The following is a 20,354-nucleotide window of genomic DNA, read 5'->3' as shown; positions in this document are numbered from 1 at the left end:
GGGGGCCAAGAGAGGTTGGAGGGAAAGCCAGAACCCCCCCCCCCGGGAGCTAAAAATTGACCGATGTGCCGGTGGTCGAGCAGCTGGGTTTAAAAAGCAGCCATTCCACAAGCTGCTCACGAGGCGCCACCCCAGGATTGTTGGTTTGAAACCCAACTATGGCACTACCTGCCTGGAGTTTGCACGTTCCCACTGTGCCTGCTTGAGTTTCCTCTGGGTACTCCAGTTTCCTCCCACACGCCAAAGACATGCTGGTAGGCTAACTGGCTCCTGTGTAAATTGGCCCTAGTGTGTGTATGTATGAATGTCAGGAAGGGACCTTAGAAGGCAAGCTCTCTGAGGGCAGGGACTGATGCAAGTGTACAATATATATATGCAAAGCGCTGCGTAAATTGACGGCGCTATAGAATTATCTGTAATAAATACATTTTATAAAATTACTTGCCTATATACAAGCAGATCAGGCCCATTCTTAGCTACAGGCAGTATGATCTCTAAGACTAGCCTCACACTTGTGTGTCTGCATTTTCCTGTTTATGTGTTTTTCATACATTTTTCATGTGCTTCCATTGAAGTCTATGAGATCAAATATGCAGTATATTGTATCAAAATAAGTACTTTTGCCTTTTTCCAAGCCACATGGAGGCTCATTGCATAGATGTGAATGGGCTCCATAGCCAGTATTGGATTCCTCTTGTTGTACATTGTCACACAACAAAACAGGTGTGATGAGATTTGGCAATCCAGCAAGATGGACAAATCAGACCTTAGGTGCATGTGTCTGGATCATTTAAGTGACATACACAATGTGACCCTCGTTATTACCTTATGTTCCTAGCTATCTGATATCCAATGTATGTACCACCCAATTATGTCCAAATTAGGAAAAATAAAACACGCAATGATAAGACAGATGGATATCTTTGCATACACGTATACAGTCACCTCATCCTTGATTTTCAGTTGAGTTAGGTAATGATCTCATGTTTATTTGACATCCCCAACTTCATTAGTCAACCAATATGTACAAGAACAGTTGACTGGGCAGGTTAGAAAAAATGCCCTAGTGCCGTTGAAATCTTTTGAGCGTATGCTGGCAACTTTTGGGTCATTTGTTTGCTTCACTCTAGAACAATGAATGTAGCTTTCCACCAAGCCACAATTTCATCACCATCTGCCTAAGAAAGATTGGATTGTGTTTGCAGACATGTAGGACTATGGGCACTTTAAACCTGCTTAGTACCCTCTTTTAACCTAGCTTAGTGGTACTTTTAACCAGCGCATGGTGAACTACACAGAAGAAGCCATTGCCTCTCAATTTATAAAAACTTTTTACATATGGTACACTGTATACAGTCTTCTTCTCTGGGCACACCTTTGGAAATTCCTTCCTTCATAGATGTAAACAGTCTAAGGCAAAGATAAAGCTGTATTGTTTTTCAACCTCTTATGTTAGATCTTTAAGATATAGTATATGTTACACATATTGGTTACTTAATATGTTAAAGTATCTAATGTAAACAAATCATCCTCCTAGTTTGAATTTGTACTGACAATGTAAGGATTATATAGCTATTAATAGAAAAGCTAAGTAGTTTATACTAGAAGCTTAATTGAGCTAACAATAGACCATAAAAGGTCACACCTAGAGTAAAAGTCTTCTGCCCATTCTCAAACAGTGAGGCAGGACCAAGAATGTATGGCAAGTTCCTAACTAAAAGAATGAGAAGGGGACAGAATAAGCTGGCCATGCACTAGGTCCGTGGGGGGCGGACCTGGGCAAGGTTGGGTGGGGCAACTAGTGGAGAGTAAGTTTTGTGACTGGCTAGTAGGTCTGGACTTGAAATTTTAACCCCTGTCCTAGAATGTAAACCACAGATAGAAATATTTTCCATCCTTTCCCTTCAATTTTCTTTGAAACTACAGTTAAAAATGATCATCAATATGACCTCATTACCTGTTAAAAAAAATTAAAAATGAACGAACTTTCCGAAAATAACATTTCAAGCTAAATTTTATTGTGTATGACCAGCGTGCAGAGGTTGGAAAATTGAATTGTGTGATAATTTCTTTCAAAACAAATACTTAGTTTACCGTTCCCTTGGCTAGAGCTGCAAAGGAATCTGAAGACTCAAGCCTGCTGGGAGAGGGGGAATATGCAGTTTAGATTAATCAGTAAGGTGGCATAATTAGAAATTCTACTTAACATTTCACCTCCAGTGGTGTCGCCACACATGGTACTGCTAAGAATCCACAATGAATCCTAGTGGTGCTTTCATGAACAACAGTGAAGTAAAACTTGTTAATGCACCTTGCACAGCATAACAGTATTTGCCCCTATTTAAATAGGATAATACATGTTGTGTATACAGAGAAAATGCCTTCAAAAGCAGGCAGCTTGATGTTTTTCAGAATCTATGACTAGGCTTGTGACAGAGAGCAGAAATATTATTTTATTTTTGTGTTGTTTTGTCTACTTGATTAAATCTAGGAGTTCCTGTGCACCGCAGGGGGTGGGAGATGAGGTTGATCTCAGCGGGAGGCACAGACAGCATGGTGTCCTGTGGCTGTGAGAAGCCAGACGCGTGGGCACCGGGAGCTTGAGGCTTTGTCAAATTGAAAGGACCATATAATGTCCCTATGGTGGAAGAAAACTCTGAATGTGCAGAGCTTGAGTCATGATTGACAGAGCAGCTCATGGCTGCATGCCTCACTAGGAGATATATTGAGCTGTGCTTTTCTTTTTTCACTGCTGGGAATGTGGTTCTACATTGTCTGTGTGGCTTTCTGAGCACTGGGACTCTGCTTTCCTCTCTTTGTCCTTGCTGTGAGTCTCCCCCCTGCTCACTCCTAGTGTGCTGTGAGAGGTCTTGTGCTGTGGCCAGACCCAAAAGCACCCTCTCCATCCCAGAACACGTGGAATTAACCCATTGTCCACCAGAGTTCTGCCTCCCTGCTGTGTACCAACCTGGACTTAAATCCATTGCCCGCCAGAGTTCTGCCTCCCTGCTGTGTACCAACCTGGACTTAACCCATTGCCCGCCAGAGTTCTGCCTCCCTGCTGTGTGCCAACCTGGACTTAATCCTTGCCCGCCTCCCTGTTGTGGGCCCAGACAGTGCAGGACTAACCACCCTTGTTGCCTACCAGAACTCGGTGATCTTTGTTGTGTGCCCCACCCTGTGGTACAGACTTTTGTTTTTCCAGAACCTTGCTATACTCATCATGTGCCCTCAAAAATCACTCAATAAAAGCCTTGTGTGTCCCACTGCTCTCCGCGTGTGTTATGTCCCACCTACACCCCTGTCACAAGGCTCTATGTACACAGCATTTTTTTAAGCTCCTAGAAGCGATCAGCATAGTCTGCTGCTACTACTACTACCACCATTTGTAAGCTTCAGCATCTAGGAGCAAAAAAAAAATTTAATGCTTGAATGCTACTAAAAAACGCTATTACCATTGTTTTTTTAGCTTAAAAATAAATACAAATAAACACCACTAGTGTGCATGGGACCTTAACATGACTAAGACACACTGTATACTTTTTAAAAGTATGTTTATGAAATAATGACAGGACCATTTAAAACAAGTTGTGTGAATAGAATTATGTACTTATATAAAATTGATATAACTGTAAGTTTATAAAGAATAATATAGACTGTGGATAGTCTGTACTGAATGATTATCCATCTGCCTTGAAAAAGTATCTAAAGACAGCGAGCTGCAAATAAAACATGTAATGAAAATTTTATAATAAACAGACTGGAGATAGCAGCATTGCCATCAACGTTCTATATGTCAGTTGCCAATGACATACAATACTAACTGAAAATGGTGACCATTTCATTTTAATAAAGAACTGGTATTTCTGTGTCATTGTGGTGTGACGATGGAATGGCTCGTACGTTAATATATTTAATCAATCTAAATAACTATTTGCAAAACACATCTTCACATTTTTGGTACAGCAAGGCAGAGTTTCATCTTACAATGGGTCAGTTCAGCTATATGCAAGGGACATTTTCCTCCACCTTGGTTGTAACATTACGAGCATGGGTGCTGAAACATACTTGCTATACAGGCATGTCTTCTTTCCTGGGCCTGCTAAAGGCTCAGTATGGGAAAAGATGGAAAATTAAATTTCAAAGCTGACATCAAACGTCAAATTAAAAAGACAAGTTCAGCAAATTGCCACTGTGCTGGGGAAGGGGGGGGGGAATTACTGTGGTCCTGGAGAGCTGTAAAGACCTAGCTGGAAAATAAAAGTCTGCCCCACATTAACCTGTATAGAATTTGGATTTTTTTTTAAGAGCATGAGTCAATGACACTTGTAGCGCTACCCCCGTAGGAGCCACTTGTATCTTGCCCAGGCTTTCCCCTAGATCTTCTCCTGCAGCCAACCACACAGCATATCCTATAGCCAGGTGCACAGACCTTCCATTTGTTACTCCAATGATCAGTCTAGAGGTTGTAGTTTTTTTTTGTTTTTATTTGTTTTAGAACTGGGGTAGAGAAGGGATATAGAGGGATACTCCAAACTGAACTATTCACAATAGAGGACAGTTTTCTCTAAGTGTATCTGTGGGTTTCCTTAGTAGACTGGTGTAGTAGACTGTACAAAGAAGGGAGCAAAGTCCCTCTGTAGAATTTCAGAACATGGACAGTTGCTCTTCTGGACACCAACCAGTGTACCCTTTAGCTTACACCTAACAGGTGACTATTTAGGTCCCGAGGGGGTTAAGAGTCTGTACTAACAAGGCACTTGTTGCAGGTCATCTTCCTCCAGGATACCATACAGGATCTGTAGACATACCCTCTCAGTCAGCTCTCCAAAACAGCCAGAGTTTCAGCATTCTGGCCTTCGGGTCACCCACCTGAGGCCTCCTGGCAGGATGAGTCAGGGGAGGCAGCTTCCTCCCTGGCTGGAGCTCCCTTCTCAAAAGGAAGAGGAGGAAGAACCCAGATTCCATGTGCTCACTGAATATAAGTACCAGTATCCAGCATGTTCAGGGACACCACTCCTTGTAATTGGCTGGAACTGCATCCATATTCATGCTGCATGGGTCACTCTGGTTCACCCAGAACCTGTCAAAGTCGACTGGATACACATGAGCCAATCACAGCAGCAGCATTGTAAGCCACAGGATATCCTCACTAAACAATTGTAGCATTTTTGTTCAGCTGAAAAGCTGCTTGGTTTTGCCCATCATCAGTCTCTTGTTAAGAAGGAGACCACACTACACTAAACTGGACTATATACATCCCAGCAACCTACCTAGAAGGGTGCTACACATTTATAACGTTTTAATTTTTCATGCAGCCATTTTAAACAAATCCCATAAGGGATACTGCGCTCTTTGCACTTCAGTTGTCTTCCAAAGAACAATGTGGTGATAACAATGATTTTTATAAGATCTATGTTAGAACAAAATATTACCCATCAAGTGTCTCAGCTGTTTAAGATCACTGTAAAAATATCCTATTTGGAACTGAAATGTTCTTTGTATTTTTAGTTCCTGAGGTTATTTCTTCATATGAACTATTGGCTCCTACAGCTTGTTGGAGTTCTCAATGACTGTTTTGTCTGCCCTTAAAATTTATGACTGTGATGTGATGTACCACTCAGCTGACACCATTGTGCACATTCTTGATGTGTATTTGCATGCTAAGCTTTTCCTGGAATGTCACAAATCAAATACAATCACTTCAAGTCTGCATTAAAAGGAATAAGCAAGAGTTTAATTTTATACATACACTAAATTGCCAAAAGTATTGGGACACCCCTCCAAATAAATTGGATTCATGTGTCCCAAACACCTCCATGGCCAAAAGGTGTAAAAAAAAAAATCAAGCCCCTAGGCATGCAGACTGCTTCTACAAACATTTATGAAAGAATGTGTCGCTCTCAGGAGCTCAGTAAACACAAGTGTGGTACCGCGTTAGGTTGCCACCAGTGCAATAAGTCCATCCCTGAAATTTCCTTGCTACTAAATATTCCACGGTTAACGGTTAGTGGTATTATAACAAAGTGGAAGCAACTGGGAACAACAGCAACTGAGCCACAAAGTGGTAAGCAACGAGTCAATAGCTAAAGTCAAACCTCCAAACTTCATGTGTCCTTCAGATTAGCATAACAACAGTGATGAGAGCTTCATGGAATGAGTTTCCATGACCAAGGAGCTTCAGCCAAGCCTTCAAAGCATTGGATGAACTAGTGTAAAGCACGCTGCCACTGGACTCTAGAGCAGTGGAGATGCGTTCTCTGGAGCGATGAATCACGTTTCTCTGTCCAGGAAGCCAATGGACGTGTCTGGGTTTAGCGGTTGCTAGGAGAACGATACTAGCCTGACTGCACTGTGCCAAGTGTAAAGTTTGGTGTAGGGGGGATTATGTGCACAAAGCAAGGTTCATAAAAGACATGGGTGAGCGAGTTTGGGAGGAGGAACTTGACTGTCCTGACCTCAACCCCGATAGAACACCTTTGGGATGAATTAGAATGGAGATTACAAGCCAGACCTTCTTTTCTGACCTCACAAATGCGCTTCTATAGGAATGGTCAAACATTCCCATAAACGCACTCCTAAACCTTGCACAGCCTTCCCAGAAGAGTTGAAGCTGGTATAGCTACAAAGGGTGAGTTAACTCAATATTGAACCCTACGGACTAATACTGGGATGCCAGGATGCGTGTAAATGCAGGTGTCCCAATACTTTTGGCAATATAATACATTTTTCAAAACCATAGATTTCCAACCATCTATTTTGTAACAGTCCCTTGCTTGCACCAAAAGTCCTTCCTCAGCAATTGCCCTAAAATGAAGTCAGATAAATCTGTCAATAGGTGAGTATGTCACGCACAGCATCCAATCGGGTCCAAGTAGTCATCAATTTTTTGGTAGATGATTTCAAAGTGCAAAGAAAAAAAAATGCTGACTGGTTAACATGGACACGCTAATATTTATCAATTTCTTTCATCTTTTTAAATTAGCCCAACGATTATTTTCAGATTCAAATATATTGAAATGGTTAAATCTACATAGCTTATTTACTTTACATTTTTCAAACATACTAGTGTTTTTCTTGAAATGATGACAGGTCACCTTTAAACAAATACGTGCGCTGGATACTGATGACAGACAGACAGACAGACAGACAATCTTTGCATGTAAAAAGAGAAGTCTTTTTTTTTTTCTTCTAACCACATAGCCAGCGACTCTAGTTCTACGTAATCTCGTGAAAAGTTAAAGGATTAGTATTACAGTCTGGAAACATTACAGGTTGTGTTGATTCTTTGCTCCTCTTTGCCTCAGGTGTACAGAGTAATCCCAGAACTAGAATGTGCTCATTTTAGGCCACACCAGGATTTCATTACTGAAAACAGATCACAAACTAATACTTATCAACACTTAACTACCATGTTTAACGTTAATATTAAGGCAATGTTAATTGATGCCAATAGCTAATAGCTGCTTATTATCTTAATATGTGGCCAGTGTGTTCTGTACACATATAACCCCACCCTTTAACATGCAACATATCTAAGTGCTGGTATATTAGTGCTAATTGAGGAAGCACATCCAACGCCTATGTCACTTCTGACTTCATTCCATTAAGGCAGGGGTCCCCAAACTTTCTAAACAAAGTGCCAGTTCACACTCCTTCAAATCTTTAGGGGAGCCAGACTGTGGCGAGTGGAAGTAAACAATGCCCCAGGTTTGGTGAGCAGGGGGGAGTAAAAAAAAAAAATGGCCTAGTTGTGTGGCTAATGATGAATAGTGCCCCATTGCTGGTATCAATAGAAAGACTAGTACCCCTTTGTTTTTGTCAGTATAAGGTCTGGTGCCCCGCCGTTGGGGGCAGTAAAAGGCAAAGTGCCCTAGCATTGGGGGGCAGTAGAAGGCATAGTGCCCTAGCATTGGGGGGCAGTAGAAGGCATAGCGCCCCAGCATTGGGGGGCAGTAGAAGGCATAGCGCCCCAGCGTTGGGGGAGCAGTAGAAGGCAAAGTGCCCCAGCATTGGGGGAGCAGTAGAAGGCAAAGTGCCCCAGCATTGGGGGACAGTAGAAGGTAAAGTGCCCCAGTGTTGGGAGACAGTAGAAGGTAAAGTGCCCCAGCATTGGGGGGGGCAGTAAAAGGCAAAGTGCCCAAGCATTGGGGGGCAGTAGAAGGTATAGTGCCCCAGTGTTGGGTTCATTAGAAGGTAAAGTGCCTCATCAGTGTCAGTAGAAGATAAAGTGCCCCTTCTTTGTCAGTAGAATATAAAGTGCCCCATCGGTGGTGTCAGCAGAAGGAAAAATGCCCTATTTTTGGTGTAAGTGGGAGGACTGGTGCCCCATGTTTGGTGTCAATGCAAGAAATAGCCCCCCATTGTTGGATGTCAATAGGAGAAATAGTGCCCCATTGTTGGGTGGCAATAGGAGAAATATTGTGCCATTGTTGGTGTCAGTCGAAAGAACAGTGCCCCATCACTGGTGTCAGTAGATAGTATAGTGGCCCATGGTTGGTGTCAGTAGAAAGTATAGTATTCCATCATTGGTGTCAGTAGGGAAATAGTTGTCCATTGGTGATGTAATTGACAGGGTTCCAAAGGCTGGTTAAAGGCAAGCAAAGGGCCACATCCTGCCTGTAAGGTAAAGTTGGGGACAGCTGTACTAAGGCCGGTAACATTATTATAGTGAGGAAGAGCAAAGAAAGTGAATGGGACTTCAACATCCAGGACAGTCCATGCTTGCAGGTAAGATTGCAGAAATCAATTTCTTTTGGTTTCATCACTCTTGGGTTCCTAGTATGCACAGTATCTTTTTGTCATTGAGGTCGCTAGCCTTAAAGTATAACTAATGGCAAAATATATTTTTTACATTTGGATAGAGTAGTGAGATATTAGAACCACTGTCAGGTTTTTTATTGCTGTGTCACAGTTAGGAAGATTCACTCTCTAACTGTCCCGATAACCAATGTCAGCAGAAATGAAAGTGAGGGCAAATTTAAATTTTTAAATTGTCATCAGAACAGGAATAATCTCCCAAAGGGGAGAGGTGTTCTCGTGACAACTGTTAAAGATGGGATTTCCTTCACGTTGCAAAGATATCCTGTAACCTCCTTTAGAGTTGAGAGGACAGGAAGTAGAGGGAAATCTCCCTAATGAGACACTTATGACAAAACAAGTGGACAGGAGCTTTAACCCTCCCTAAGGCTAGGTTCACATCTGTGCAGGTGGTGCCGCTGCGGATCCGCACAAAAATACATGCATCCGCACCACCCGCACAGAGAAATGCGGACCCGCGGGCGGGTGCCATTAGTTCTAATGGCACGCCACCTGCACTGGAAAACGCAACCGTACTGGGAACTGAGGTTCCCGTGCAGGCTGTGTCTTCGGAAGAAGTGCAGGGACTTCTTCCCTGCGTGTTACGGGCACGGGAGTCCATTCAAATGAATGGGCTCTCGTGCCCGTGCAAAACACGGCCCGCGCGGCCGCATATATGTGAACCGGGGCTTAAGTGTGACCAAAACGAAAAGTTTTGCTTTTCGATATACAGTACTTTAAAGGATAATGTGTACAAATAAAACGTCAGTGCAACAAATAACTCCTTAAATTCCTGTGTATACTAGTGTTTCTGATACTTTATACTTGTGTTGCTGACACTTACATGCGTTTCCACACACAAAAGATGTCATAAAATAGTGCCGTGCATATATCTCTATAACCTCATATATGAATTAAAGCATCCAAACCATGTAATTATGCAACAACAATGAATACAACTTAAAAGTCCATAACGTGTGTTTGATCAAGCATGGTTTGGATGCTTTAATTCATATATGAGGTTATAGAGATATATGCGCAGCACTTTTATATGACATAACTTTAAAAGATAAGTTAACCTTTAAGGAAAAAAAACAAATGAACATATTTTTGCAGTTAGAGGAAGAGTGAATGGACTACGAGCGAGTTGATCAGCGCACTCATAGTCATTGAGAATTACAAGCTGCCTGCTGCTGTGGCAGACAGGACTTGTAGTTCATTCACAGATCTCTCTGTGCAGGTGGAACTCCACACAATCACGGCATGGGACAGCAGCTTCAGGGGGAAAGGAGGCACTGGGGGTAATGCAGTGCACTACAACACACTTGTATGACATGAGCAGGGCACATAGAAAACAACTGTTTTCTATGTACCTTTGAGATGATCTATGCAGATCAACGCAGCTCGATTGACATGGTGTAAATGAGCCCTTATACAAATTTAATAGAGATGTTACCTGTCCATCATTCTAGATCACAGAGGAATGAAATTATTGTACAAAGGCAGCTTACCTTATAAGACACAGACAAGTAACAATGAGTCCACCAAACATGCCATCGTACATGTCATAGTAACCATATGGACACCTTTAAAAAAAAATGTTTGTATTTGCCTAAAATTCTCCTATAGTCCTGTACACATCACAAAGAGCTGCATTACAATTTTGTAACACCCATCTACAATATTCTAAAAAGTGAGTTGACAATGGATGTCTGCTGGTTTATTTTTTTTTTAAACGTTACTGGCAGATAGATGAACCCTTACCCAGAAGTTAGTTTCACCTTTAAGCAGCTTTATAGAGTTTCTAAAGCCAGTGTTTATATTTTTTTTGTTTTTTGGATAAAGCAAGGCTTGTTTACACTTATGTTTTCATGCGTCATGGCATGCTGCGTTAAGGCACCCAGTCATTTTGAGTGGGCTGGTATTTTCGTACAGAAAGAAACCACACAGTATATTGGCAATGCAGTACACCACAAGCCTGCAGGTGCATTGCCAGATCCTACACATGTGCATTGAGGATACATGCGTCAATAGGGCAACACATTGGTGTGCTAAGGCTCTCAGTGAGAATTAGAACCCCTGTCTCCACCGGAGAGATTCACCTCTCTATTTGTCTCGGTGACCATAGTTCCCTGAACAGTAGGTAGGAAGTAAGGAACACTCCCCTTCCTACACCATGCATTCACTGATGTATGTGGTGTAGAGGCAGTGAGATGCGTTGTTACAACACCTCGCACTGTTTATTTTTCCTATTTTCCCTTTTAATTTTAACTTTATTAAAGTATCACAAAATGACACTTCATTAAAGTCTATGCTCTGCAGCATGCCACAACATGCAGTACTGTGAATTGCAAATTGCGTTGCTTAAAAATGCATAAATGTAGCATTTTTATGGTGCACACACCGCTGCACATGTATGGTATGAATATTGCACATAGGAAACAGGTTTTGTTTTCCTTTTATTGTGCCCTTGTATTGGGCCTGTGTTTTTCTATGTAGATCAATGCAGCTCAATGGACAACTGCTTATGTTGGAGAGATCTCCTCTCACTTTCTGTTGTGACTTGAGCCAGGAAGTGAAGAAAATCTCACCAATGGGACCCAAAAAAACCCCACAAAAAGAAGGATGAGTTTTAACCATTTTCTACCCTATTCAAAAATAAAATGTTGGCTTTAAGGCTCCTTCAGTACTGATTCACACAGGCACAGAGGTCCATGCACCATCATAAAGAACATATTTTCACGTTGGGTAGTCGCAGGTGTTTGCATACAGCAGCCCGTACAAATCATTGATAGATGCCATGGTGGCATGGATTTCACCGCACATGTGTACAGGGACAGATGAGCATCTGGAGCCGCTCCTCTATCCCTGTATGCATATTATTTGGATGAATGGTTACATCAATGGAGTTGCAGCTTCGTTCAGCCTATTGCTGATTCACATGGGTTGTTGGCCATGACTATACACAAACACCTGTGACTCCCAGATGCAAAAATATACACTTTTTTAATGGTGTACACCCCTCTGCACAAATTCTTAAGCATTTCATGCAAACTAAGCTCTCCTACCTTGCTGGTATTCCTAGTGATCTTGCCAAAGGAGTTTGGGATGACGAGAAGAATAGGCACTGTTGAGTTGCTAGACGTTCTCCTCCTCCTCTGATGGTGTCCAGGTTTTACAGCCCAATCTAGGGCAACCAAGCCATCATCTGTCAGCTGCAGGTACTCCCTGACAAAGTGCACCCCTTTATCCACAGGTCCCAGCACAGCCACCACAGTCTGCAGACTGGGGAAAGTTCTCCACACCCAGGTGACATTGGAAAAGGTGCAAAAAGTTCTACACTGTCTCAGCAAGTAGCTGGCCAGCGCAGAAGGTTTGCAGATCAGTTTGTAGTCCTCTTTCGGCTCCTCCACTGTCTTTGCTGGGAAATAAAGATAGAAGTGCTTCTTATAGGACCAAAACACTATGAGAAAGAGAGTGCCTAGAGAGGCAGCCCATTCTAGCATTGCAGTAGGAATCAGAGGTCAGCTGGGACAGTGATAAGGACTTGGCCAGGAGGTGCCAGGACAGGTGCTGCTGTAGTCCTGAGAAATGCTCTCACATCTCAGAGAAGCTCAGGCAATGCATGGCTCTGTGTACGCTGAGCAGTGGGCGGAGGAGCTGTCTCTTCACAGCCTATTATTGTGGTCACTCCCCAGTGCTGGAGAGGAAGATAGATACAAACACAGCAGAGTGCAAACATGCAGCCTGAGCGAGGTTAGAAATGGCATCGCAGAAAGAAAAGTGTATGTCAAGGCGATATATAAAAAAATAAATAAACATATTGAGTACATCTCCGCAATACGCGCACAGTTCTCCGTGTTTTATTACTTTAAGGACCCTTCAAATACAGAAAAATAACAATACGGATATCTGCCGGAAATCCACTCAGCTACTAAGCCCTGTTCACATTAGCGAGCGTTTCCACTTTGCAATTTTGACAGTGCTGTTTTCACACAATTCTATGTGTCGCATAGGGCAACCTATAGCTGCCCTATGCATGTTTGCTGCCCAAAAAGAAGCTCCTGCTCCCTTTCTGGCTACATGCTTCATGAGATTATTAAAGGTGCAGTTTGCCGCTCCATCCTGTCGCACAACAATTACGGCAGAATCACATCACATTTGGTGTGCCTTTGAAGAATAATGGCACTCAAATGTGCTCCACATGTGCTACAGGTGATTAGACATTGCAGGCAGAATCGAGCCCTAAGGTGATATTAACCACTTGCCCTCCAGAGGATTTACCCCCCTTCCTGACCAGGACATTTTTTGCGTTGCGGTGCTGCGCTATTTCAACTGGTAATTGCGCGGTCATGCAATGCTGTACCCAACCAAAGTTTATGTCCTTGTTTTCCACAAATAGAGCTTTCTTTTGGTATTATTTGATCGTCTGTGCGTTTTTTATTTTTTGCGCTATAAGCAAAAAAAGGCCGACAATTTTGAAAAAAAAAAAACAATATTTTTGACTTTTTACTATAAATCATATCCAATAAAAAAATTGAAAAATCTAATTTAATCAAAAATTTAAGCCAAAATGTATTCTTCTACATGTCTTTGCTAAAAAGAAATCCCAATACATGTAAATTAATTGGTTTACGTGAAAGTTATAGTGTCTACAAATGGCAGTATAGATACTGGATTTTTTATTTATTTATTTATTTATTTATTACTAGTAATGGCGGTGATCAGAAGTTATAGAGGGACTGCGGCAGCATTCTGACACTGGGGGGGAACTGACTAACTGCCACTGACATCCCAATGACACCAATACATTGATCAGTGCTAATAAAAAGCACTGACACTGCACTAATGACACTGGGCAGGAAGGTTGTTAACATCTGGGGCGATCAAAGGGTTAACTGTGTGCTGTTTTACTATGTGTGCTGTGTATGTTTTACTAGGGAAACAAGCTGCTTTGTATTGCTCTGCAAAGCAGCCCGTTTGTGCTGATGGGAGAGATCTGTATTGTTTACATACGTACCTCTCCCCTGTCAGCTCCACCAATGATCACCGAGTCCTGGAGGGGGGGGGGGGTGGTGTTGCTGCACACAGAAGGTTTTTTAACTTCATGCAAAGGATGCATGAAGGTAAAAAAAAAACCTTGAGCCTTTACAACCACCTTAAAGTTGAACTTCATGCAGAAATGTCATTCAAGTATATTCTGCAAAGGAAAGCAGTGATTAAAGTGGTTGTAAAGGTAAAATATTTTTTCCCTTAATGTATTCTCTGCACTAAGCTAAAAAAACCTTTTACATGCAGTTCCCCCTAAATACTCACCTGGGCCTGATCTCAGTCCAGCACTATGCACGTCTGCAGCAGCTCTACTCCCCTCTTCCAGGCTCTCACAGGCTTGGCTGAGAGCAACGGGAGCTATTGGCTCCTGCTGCTGTCAGTCAAAACCTGTGAGCAAAGATCAGGTGTGGGGCTGAACTGGGCTGTGTGTCTGAATACATGCAAACAGCGTGGCTTGGGAGCGAGCCAACATCAGTGCCCACTCTATTAAGCGATAGTGGGCACTGCAGAGGGGATGACCCCAAAAGAGGAGAATCAGGGTTACTCTGTGCAAAACCATTACACAGAGCAGGTAAGTATAACATGTTTGTTATTTTAATACAAAAAAAAGAGAAGGTTTACAATTGCTTTAATAAAACACTCCTGTCTAAGAAACTGATATATGATCACAGAGGTTGCCTAAAAAAAAATTCAGAAAATGTGGGGTATGTGGCAGGCAGAATCTTCTGCTGGTCATTACACAAAGCTCTTACTTCATTCTGAACAGTGGCTCTTATGTGTTTAGACCTGATGTACTCAGAATGCAGTGCTGTATACTCATTTGTGATCTGTTATGTTTAAGGGGGAACTCTTAGATTGTAAGCTCCAAGGATCAGAGCCCTCCTATCCCTCTTGTATTGAACTGTATTTTTGCTGTATTGTCTCCTGTTATATTGTAAAGTGCTGAGCAAACTGTTGGCGTGATATAAATCCTGTATAATAATAATATTAAAGCCATATTAAACCCAAAAGCAAACATATATTATATTGCAGCTTACCAATTCTTTGTTGTGGTGCTGCATTCTTTTTCTTTTTTAGGCTTTCCTATTTTATTTTCACCTGGTGACCCAGCCAGTAAGTCTGTTTTTCTACAGAAAAAGCTGTCCTGCAGATGTAGCAGTTAGAGGGTTGAAACAAACCATTTAACCCTGACCGGGATGCTTACAATGATCAACTCTAATTTATTTATGTAAACCCTTTATCCCAAAAGAAACAAAACTTTTGCTGTAAGGCCCCTTTCACATGGGTAGTTGAGACCACAACCTGTCTGTTTTTCAGATGGGTCCGACCGGACCATCCATTCTCCTCTATAGGTAGCTGGATGTAAATGGACCTGTGTTTGTTTCCACCCAGCTACCTCTGTCTTGATCCGGCAAAAACAAATAGAAGGGGGATTCATTCCCCTCTACTGCCTATAGAGGAGAACGGACTATGTCCGTGCCAACTCTGCATAAGTGGAGCGGACATGGACACAGACCTGTCATCCAGGAGCTGTCAGCTGAGCAAAACTGGATCTAGATCCTGTGAAAGGGGCCTAACAGCTTATAAAGTGTTTGCTGGGGTTTGGCTTTAATTTGTTTAGTGTGTCTAAATCTGCTAGTACATCTAACACTCCTATCCCCCAGATTAACAATACTGCTTTCCAACGGTATCTTTGTTTTTCCTTCATTCAGAGTGGGGGCACCCTAATACAGGGAGTGTGTTACTGGCTAGATCGCCATGTGAAAACAGAATTAAAAGAAAAAGCCCAAAAAAGAAAACTAATGCAGCCACCACGTCTAATGATTGGTAAGTTGCAATATAATACATTTTTAGATTTGGATACATTTTGAAATTTAATACCACTTTAAGTTCCAATATTCCTATTTTTGAGACAGCACATGGCACTTTTGGTTTAGGTTTTCATAGTTTCTCAACTGATTATACTCTAATTATAAGGGCTTTGCTATATTATTCCTGCAAAGAGTCTGTGGTTAGGTCTCTCACTTAATTTGTCTTCAGCAATTGTATACCTTGCCAATTAGCTATGTAATACATTTTTTCTGTGTACTTTAGAGATGAGCTCAGGCATGTTTGGATCCTATTCTGAAGCCACTCGAGTAATCACTCTGGGGTGCTGTCACTGTACTGAGTCAGTCATAAGCAGCATGTATACATGCAGCTGCAGAGTTTATGATTGGTTCAGTGCTCAGGTGTGTTTGAACTAGGATCTGAACACACCTTAGGTCATCCCTAATCACTGGTGAAGCTTCAGTGGTCCCATGAGGAACCCTGCCCATGCTCCAGGGGGTCTCTGCAGCCTCCCTGTCACATCGAGTATTTTGTGGGGGGCAGTTATATGATCCAATTCCTTGAACGGCTCAGCCTGCAGCAGCTTTTCCTCCTCTCCCTCCTGCCGCTTTAAGCTGCTGCACAGAGAGCCATACAGGGGATCAGTTCCTATAATTACCCCCCCCCACTGCACTGATCACCCTTTCTGTGATTTGATTCCCCCTGCTGCCCCTTGACTTTCTCTTTTACTGCAAGGAGACAAAGTGGTGTACGCCACTGCTCTTGAGCGCAAAGCAACCCTTCCACAAGCCTGCGGCCATATTCTGAGTACCAGAGTTGCTCCAGCTAGATCCAGATGTGAGCTGACATCTGAACAACGAGAACCCTGTTGCTGTATCACTGGGACTGGTGAGAGGACTTTGCTGCCATTAACCTGTTGCCGCTAGGGACATAGGGACTGGCCAACTAACTAGCAGCATAATTTACTGCTTTCAGACTTTACTGGGACTGTACTTGTGCACACCAAAGATTGGGCCCCAACGCTAGCGAGCTGAAGAACTAGGGCTGCTCACTCAGTGGCTTCACAAGAGCTTTGCCTATGGTCCATAGTAAGAGGCACATCTTTAGGAGTCTTACATTTCATCACCATTCATATACAGTGCACTCCAAAGTGGATATAGCCTACTGTTTACAAAGGAATTATCATAGTATTGATTATCATTGCTGTTGCTGTTTTCTAATACCCTAACTTATAGTTGATTTTGTGGATTACCAGGTTTACTCTAATTTAGCTGCACAGAACTCTTTTCTATTCTGCTATAGTCTAGTAAACATATTGTCTAGTGAACTGTGATTGACCTAATCCTTTACTTTACTATTTATTTACTTACTATTTAGGCTCCATGCACATTGGGCATTTTAATAATGCTGGTAGCGTTAGCTGTGTAAAGTCATGTTAATAATGTGAATTTTATAGCGTTTTGCATTAGCGTTTTTCTGTGTTGTCCAGCATTAGAGCATTGTACAGCTAAAAAGCTGCTCTAAAAACCCACTAGTTCTGGATTTTTTTGCCAACCAAAAAACACCCCTGCCACAAAACGCTGATTAAAGTCTATGTGTGCATGGACACATAGGATAACATGCTGGGGGGTTTACTGGCTGTAGAAAAAAACCGCCAAAAGCCAAAAACAGCAGTTGTAAAAATGTCCAGTGTGCACTTATGAGCATACTGCTATTTACTGCAACCTGTGACAATATATTGGGTTCATGTACCACTAACCAGACGCTTGCTATTTAATACAGAACCTTAATTGTGTGCAGGGAATCTATATTTGTGCTCCCAGTAGCAGTGCAGTATTTGCTGAACCTGGTGTGTCACTGAGGCTGAGTTTGTTCTCAGATCCGAGGCAGGAGAACAGAGAACCCAATCTACCAAGTGGCTCCTGCAGGGGTAGTGCTACATATCTTTATGAAGATTCATGTTGTTACTCATGCTCATATTTCAATACTAATAGCAACTCTCATGAATCAAAATGTATTCCTCAATAGCCACAAAAAGAATGGAGAAAAATGTGCCAATTTTATATGCACACTTTAGTGGTTTATGGGCCAAATCAATAAAAGTGTCAAATAAGTCATTAATTTGTTTCATGATAATGGTGTGCTGTTCGTCCATACACATTCACCTTTCCTCTCCCTCCTTACTGTCCACACCTTTTCACTACAGTATTGACAACACTGTGGTCATGGAGATTTGGTGCTGCTGGTGCAACACAGAACTTGTGTAATGGCATTGTTGGTTTGATGCATGGAATATGTGATGATATTTACATATTTCTTTTTGTTAATCCTCAAAGAATATAAGTCTACTTGGTGTGCACCAAATTCTTTTATGAACACAATTACCTTGTAAAGTAGCAGTGACATCATCACTATGCTGTACATAGCCTGTGCAGAAGACAAAGCTGTGGGAGGGGTTCAGAAGGTTCCACCCACTACAGAATGCCTGCAAAAAACTACAGGAGGGGGCAGAGACAAGACCAGTCACCCTGCACTAAGAGAGAGAGCAGCAGTGACCAGTCTTTATTAGAGGAAGTTCCTGCACAGAAGCAACATTTCCCACTGGATTACTGCACAGATTTGGAAGAAATACACAAAGCACACCAAATTCAAGGAAGAATACACATGGCTCTTGTATATAGACAATATTTGCCTAACCCGGAGCTCAGCTTTAAGCACTATTTTAAGCTGACATCATACAGCTTTTTTGTGGACTAATGCCCCATACACATGATAAGAAAATCGTTCGAAAACTTTTGCGGAACCACTGATCAAACGATTTTCACTTTGTTGATGAGCAGGATGTTTTAACCAATAACGATATTGTGAATGAAAAAATCCGGTTGCATAACAGTGACAAATGTTGTCATTTTGCATACGAACGACCCATTTTCTATGCGGTGGTATGACGGTAGGACGAAAAAAATTATCAAGTGCTCTCACGCATGAGCGGAAACAGAAGATGACTCGGATGTTTATGTCCAAGGAATCTTCGTAAAAACAAACGAAAAATCAAAATGTTAAAAGTAGATTGGCCTAATGAGATAATGAAACCAGAATTGTGCAGATTATATTTTATGTATCACTATTCATGTATATAGGTAATGTAATAAACTATATTATACTCATTGCTGGTAATTGTTGTGTATATCGGTCGTTCTGGCCAGAAGGACGTGGCTACAAGGTCACACGCACACCGCATCACTTCCACTTGTACGGAAGACATCAACACTACGTATTGCCCGACGAATGATTTTTTTAGATTGGTTAATGTGGGCCATGATTTTGACCAATGAACAAATGCCTCTCGGACGTCGGATGAACGATCGGTTTTCTAATAGTGTGTTCCCACCTTCAGTGTCAGCTTTCAAAGTGTCTTTTGCTAAACTACTCAGCCACTCCCACTCTCCCATCTCTACGGAATGTTGACTATTTGTTCTGTAGTCCAAGATAAGAACTGGGAGGGCTAAGTAGCCTCTTTGATATAACACAGAAAGTGTGCAGAGCACACATGGCAGCACTGCATTTTTTACATGATCAAGAGGTATTTTTTTACTTATGAAACAGATACAACAAAACGCTTCTAATGGTATATTAAGTAGATAAAAAGGAAGCAAATTAGAGAAGTGCATTATCTGGATTCACATACAGAGCAGGGTATGGGCCAATGCCAGGTGCATTGGCTGCATTTCCCCGCTGTAGTCTTTCCAACTGAAGCTGATTTGTTTTCTTGAAATACCATGGTGCACCCCTGTTAATGGGTGAGTTTGAGAGGTGGTACAACTTGACAAGCCAAGTTGAATTTGCCACAAAGCAAGGCATTGTGACCACAACATGCATAAGACCTCTTTCAGTTGCACATTATGTATTAGGTTGTTGGGTGTTTATACCACCTTCTTGCCACCTGTGTAAACGAGGCCTAAATTCTCCAGCTAAAAGCATGTTCCAGGCCGGTAATGCAAAAATTACTATCATCAGAGGCAACTATCATATTAACCGCTTAAGGACTGCCTTATAGCAGATATACTGCTACAGGGCGGCACCTGTGTGCAGAATCATGTATATATACATCATTTTGCATCTCCAGGTAGGGGGCACACGAGCCACTCAAGCGCTGTACCCGCAACGCCATTCACAGCCACGGATGTCAATCACTGGGTCCCGGATGGTAATTACCCGCAGGAGCCCAGTGATTACCGAGCATCTCCGATGGGGAGGACGATTGTTTTGTTTACAAACAATCTTCCTCCCTGTCAGCTCGAGCACACTGCTTGGGATGGCTGTGCTTAGTACAGCCATCCCAATCAGTGTGCTTACAGTGAAGAACACCCCCGCCCCCTAGTACAACACTCCCAGCACACAGTCAACCCTATGATCGGCCCTCACATTAACCCCTTCCTGCCCAGTACCATAAGTACAGTGTCAGTACTTTTTTTTTTTAGCAGTCAGTGACACCAAGTTAGTCCCCCCCAATGTCAGAATGTCCGCCGCAGTCCCGCTAAAAGTCGCTGATCGCAGCCAATACTAGTAGAAAAAAATATCCCATTATCTATACCGCCATTTGTAAATGCTATAACTTTCACGTAAATCAATTCATTTACACGTATTGCAATTTTTGTTTAGCAAAGACATGG

The 20,354-nt window shown here is 42.2% G+C and overlaps 1 protein-coding gene and 1 long non-coding RNA gene across 2 annotated transcripts in view; one reads left to right on the top strand and one right to left on the bottom strand.

Moving 5' to 3' along the window:
* LOC149471115 (protein ABHD15-like) overlaps positions 1-12,404 on the bottom strand; it is a 49,576-nt gene extending 37,172 nt beyond the window's left edge. Inside the window, exon 1 of the mRNA XM_089657790.1 lies at positions 11,868-12,404. Within this exon, the coding sequence (XP_089513916.1) occupies positions 11,868-12,305 (438 nt within the window). The 5' untranslated portion in view covers positions 12,306-12,404. The remainder of the gene's footprint in view (positions 1-11,867) is intronic.
* Positions 1-20,354, top strand: part of LOC149471114 (uncharacterized) — a 359,643-nt gene that overhangs the window by 288,293 nt on the left and 50,996 nt on the right. The window contains exon 2 of the long non-coding RNA XR_016307486.1: positions 15,564-15,678. This is a non-coding gene — a long non-coding RNA (uncharacterized LOC149471114). The remainder of the gene's footprint in view (positions 1-15,563; positions 15,679-20,354) is intronic.

This window comes from Staurois parvus, unplaced genomic scaffold (assembly GCF_062004578.1).
Source record: "Staurois parvus isolate SC_StPar_1 unplaced genomic scaffold, SC_StPar_1.0 ptg000029l, whole genome shotgun sequence".
In the NCBI taxonomy this organism is placed as follows: Eukaryota; Metazoa; Chordata; class Amphibia; order Anura; family Ranidae; genus Staurois; species Staurois parvus.
The sequence above is the reverse complement of the archived record's forward strand: the minus strand, read 5'-3'. Positions and strand labels throughout refer to the sequence as shown.